General features: G+C 41.6%; 1 protein-coding gene across 1 annotated transcript in view; it reads left to right on the top strand.

Annotated features, from left to right (window-relative positions):
- Positions 1-4,151, top strand: part of DR1 (down-regulator of transcription 1) — a 10,716-nt gene extending 6,565 nt beyond the window's left edge. The window contains 3 exon segments of the mRNA XM_015413341.1: positions 1-50; positions 2,122-3,067; positions 3,140-4,151. The exon segment at positions 1-50 is cut by the window's left edge and continues 10 nt beyond it. Coding sequence (XP_015268827.1) covers positions 1-50; positions 2,122-2,265 — 194 coding nt within the window. The 3' untranslated portion in view covers positions 2,266-3,067; positions 3,140-4,151.
- The last annotated feature ends 436 nt before the right edge of the window (positions 4,152-4,587 follow it).

The following is a 4,587-nucleotide window of genomic DNA, read 5'->3' as shown; positions in this document are numbered from 1 at the left end:
GCATTCCTGAAGAAGACCTCTTCAGGCAGCAACAAGAGTTATTTGCAAAAGTAAGTAAAGTTACATATTTAATGTTTCCATAACTAAAAGAGAAAAATCAGAGAAGATGGATCAACCAAAGCATCCCAGACTTTAACATTTCTGTTTTAGAATATCAATCATATAGCCCAGGGGGCGGAACCAGACCATCCAGGGTTCTTATCTGACCCGCAAGCAACTGGGGGGGAACCAGTCTGAATGTGGACCACAAGGGCCTATATTAGGGTGTTGTACCCATGCTGTGGTCCCTCTTTCCCCAAACATGGGCCCTCCTCATGGTCTTCCCCTAGGTCTCCAAGGATTGCCCAGCCCAGGACTGGCAACCATAAGGGTTGAGGGAGGGCTGGTTTGGCTCAGAATACTGCACAGCCAGCTTCCTTAGGGCCGGCCTGCCGCCACTGTCTTCTCCTCCTCTGGCCAGAGCGCATTGGGCTCCTGCCTGGGCTGCTGGAAAGATAGCTGGCTGTTCATGCGCAGCAGGCAGAATCTCTTTGGCTCCACCTCCACAAGCCCAGCCAAACAGCTTCCCACTTAAAGGTAGCCTCGAGAGAAGGCGCCTGAGAAAGGCTGCTAGCTGGTTTGCCAAACATGCCTGTTTATGTATGCATGTGAAGAGAGTGACTGGCTGTGCCAGGCGCACTGTGTGCAGCAGCCCAGGCAAGAGAGAATTGGGTGAGCCAGAACCTGCTAACTCGCTGGCCCAAATGTGCACACTCCTCTCCTGCCTTGGCAGCACAGGGAGGATTAAATAAGAGGCCAGACTGAAAAGCCTGCACTCTCCCTGGGCTCCCTGCATGCAGGTGCTGCCTTATGTAACAGTCTGAATGGAAGTGGGGGCGAAGGTCAGGGACAGGAGCAGGCATATCAGAAAAGCTCTCTGGGTTTGCACACGGCAGAGGCGGCAGGCGCTGGATGTGTGTCTGTGTGCTTGCACCCAGGGCGTAATAGTCTGGGTGGCTGGATAATGCCATGGATCTGACAGGAAATAAAAGGCAATTAAAGCGGGGCTGGCATCTCTGGAGAGTGGCAGCACTTAAAGATTACTTGTGGTGCTGGAGAGCATCACAGTTCCCCTTGTCGTTCAAGCTTGTTTCTGAATCTGGGACTTTGAAAGAGGGAGGTGTGGGATTGTGTGGCTGCCGCCTTCCCCTCCTCTCCCCAAAGCCTGTTGACCATGGCAGTTTCTTTAAGGCAGGGGCTTGTCGAGTTCCCCTGGTTCCCTGGTTGATGCCACTTGGCCACCTGTCTTTGGCTGCTGCATTTGCAGGAACAGAATGCAGCCCTTCATGTTCCAGCTCATCCAAAGCTTCTGAAATGTGTTAAGTCTTTAAAGAGCCACAAGAGTCTCTGGTGGTTGCACCTTGATTGTCAGGCATAGGGGTATGCATTCAGGTCAACCTGACCCAAAAATATAGCCAAAAAAACCCCTTATCAGTATTTTTCGGCCATATTTCGGCATCCTAAATGTATCTGGGATATTTGGAAATTATTGGCAAACCCAGAACGATAGCTGAGGGGCTGGAGCAGATTGCTCCTGCTGCTAAGCTGTTCTGGGGCTTTCTTCTGCAGTCCTTTTAAACCGGGGGTGTCTAAAGGAACTGCAGAACACCGCTCGCAAAACAGCCAGGGGGGCACTCTCCCTGCCGGCTGAGCTGGGGCTCCTTTGGGCTGTTCAACCAAACTGCCAAAGAGACCCCCAGCTGATCCTGCAGGGAGAGCTGCTTTGCGGGCTCTGTTGGGCAGTCCGGTTTAAACTTGGCTGCCCAGCAGAGCCCCAGCTGACTCTGCAGGAAGATGTAAAATAATTATGGCTCTTTTCTTTTATATGTCTTTTATTGGATGTTCTTTTGATGCTCTATTTGATGTCATTTTCATATTTGTGATTTAAGAAAAAAAATAGAAAAAGTATGCAGAAGCTATGCCTATCATGTTCTTGACCTTTTCAAGTGAAAAAAAATCTTTTAACAGGAAGCAGGATAATGAACTAGATGGACCTATTGACGGATCTAGAAGAACTCTTCCCGTGTTTTTGCATCTGTTTGTGTTATAATAATCACTGAACTTTCGGCTTTGTGTCCTTAGGCTAGACAGCAGCAGGCAGAGCTGGCGCAGCAGGTTTTACAGATGCAGCAAGCAGCTCAACAGGCACAGCTTGCTGCTGCCTCAGCCAGTGCATCCAACCAGGCAGGATCTTCTCAAGATGAAGATGATGAAGATGACATCTGAGATATTCCAGGCTGCGTTTTGATCCCTGCAAAGAAATAGTTGTGTTACACAACAAAACCAGTGAAACGAATGCTTACCTGTAACTTTGTCTGCATCTTGGACCGGCCGTTGGTATTTTAGGGATGTCTGCTGTTGTGTGCTGTACATGTAAAAACTGTCTCTTTGAACTCTTGAAGACTTAAGGTTCAGTATCATATCAACTTTGGATTTTTAATGGTGTTTATGGAAATTTTAGATAGCCGTGCGTCACTTATTTGATCAACAGTGTTACAATAAAAAGTTTATAAAATATAATGGAATTTATACAGAAGCTCTAAATTCACATTTACATGTCTCTTCCCTTTTAACTATAGAATCTTATGTAGAAAACTTTTAATTTGTTTTTTGGAACAGAATAGGTGTCTAATCTGCTTTAGAGAAGAAAAAGCAAAGGGTTCAGTGTAATTTTGTCTGAATTCTTTGTCCTTTTAAATTAGGATATATATAAAATACGGCAATAAATATTATGTGCTCAAATACCACACTTGTTAAAAATCTGAGAAATGATACATTTTTGCCAAATTAGGAACATGTATGTTTAATAGGAGTTGTACAGATTCAATCTTTTTTTGTATAGGGGTGAGAAAAACCCAAGATTTTATTATGGTATTGATTCATTGTCTTGAGCAAAACAAATTATTTCATTTCAAATAGTGCCCACTTTGAAGTACTAAAACAATTCCTGTTTCACAGCAGCTTAACTTTAACTATAGAAGGTATTACATGCATAGTCCAGGCATGTTCATAGTGTTCAAATATAAAGGTAGAGCTTGGTGGGAAAGAGCTATGTATTACATGCATAGTCCAGGCATGTTCATAGTGTTCAAATATAAAGGTAGAGCTTGGTGGGAAAGAGTTATTTTAATTCAGTTTTGGCTAGGAATGCTTAAATAGTCAGACTTCTAAAAGGAACCCTTGAAACTAATGAGCATGCTCACAGTAAGAAGAATTTTTATTTAACTCTAATTCCTTATTAGTTGTCAGCACGTTGTTAACAGTTTTCAAACTAGTGTACCAATAGATAAGACTGTTGTGTGAAACTGACTGCTTCTTTGTTCAATTAGGGTTGTAGTTTATAAATGATTCATTTCCAAGTTTTGGGTGACTGAGCTCCTAGACTGACAAACAGGACTTAAATGAAGCAAAATTCTTTTGAGTGTGATGGCAGCAGCCATTTTTCATAGCACTGCTTGGATATTTGCATTGAAATAAAGAACAGTAGAGTCCATAATAGAATTTGAAAATATACTTGAAGAAATGTCACATGTTGTTCTGGTACTTAAGGGTTTAATCTCAAATATCTTGCATATTAATGTAGGCAACTATGTCAGATAACTTTATGGGACTGTGTAGACTGTAAATAGCTGTGGTGGCTATTGAAAATTGTTCAAGAACTGAAATCAAAATGGAGAAAGTCTTGTTTGTGAATCAAATACCAATCTGGGAGTCAAATTAAGGTTTTCTTGAATTGCAGTTAGTTTGAGGGCTCGTATGAAATAACATGCACTCTGTTCATACAGTGGTGGCAAAGAAAGAATTGAGTATGAACATTAAGCTGAAACGCCTTTGTGGGTTCAGCATGAAAGTATTGGACTAGATCTGGTTAAGGATCCAGTCTTTGCAATGGTTGAAGTACCAAAGGTAGGAACACTAGGTTAGTGAAACAATGTTAATGTGCAGTGTTGGCTTTTCTAATTTGTACTGTAATACCTTTACCCTTCCTGTTTTAAATGAGTCTTTTTTCCTTTTAAGCAAGCAAGAAAGATATATTTTCACACTTTTTTCTGATGCAGGATTCAGGTTAATATTTTTACTGCATCTGGTATGTATCATATAATATGTTGGAATCCCTATGACCTATTCTTTGGACATTCTTGTGCTTTTTCATATGCTGTATTCCTCAAGCAATAAAATTCAAATGTGTTTTTATATTTAATGTTTGAATATACAACTCCTTGGATTCACTTTCAGTGTTGTAAAGGTCTTAACATTTAGATTTAGAGCAACTGTGCAAAGTTTTTGACAATGGTGTCATGTAAAATGCGGTTATCCCATTTACCCTTCCAAAACGCCTGTTTTATGACTGGCCCAAGGTTACTAATTAATTTCATGGAAGAATAGGAATAATTTCAGTGTTAAATGGGGTGAATTGTCAAATATATTGAAAATATCATGAACCAAATGAAAAGTTCTTAATGTACATTAACTGTAGGACAATATCCAAGCAATTTATGCGTGCCACAATGTCAGTCCCAAACAGCCTTTGCTTGTGATCTTCTAGTA

This window comes from Gekko japonicus, unplaced genomic scaffold (genome assembly GCF_001447785.1).
Source record: "Gekko japonicus isolate JY-2015 unplaced genomic scaffold, Gekko_japonicus_V1.1 scaffold70, whole genome shotgun sequence".
In the NCBI taxonomy this organism is placed as follows: domain Eukaryota; kingdom Metazoa; phylum Chordata; class Lepidosauria; order Squamata; family Gekkonidae; genus Gekko; species Gekko japonicus.
The sequence above is the reverse complement of the archived record's forward strand: the minus strand, read 5'-3'. Positions and strand labels throughout refer to the sequence as shown.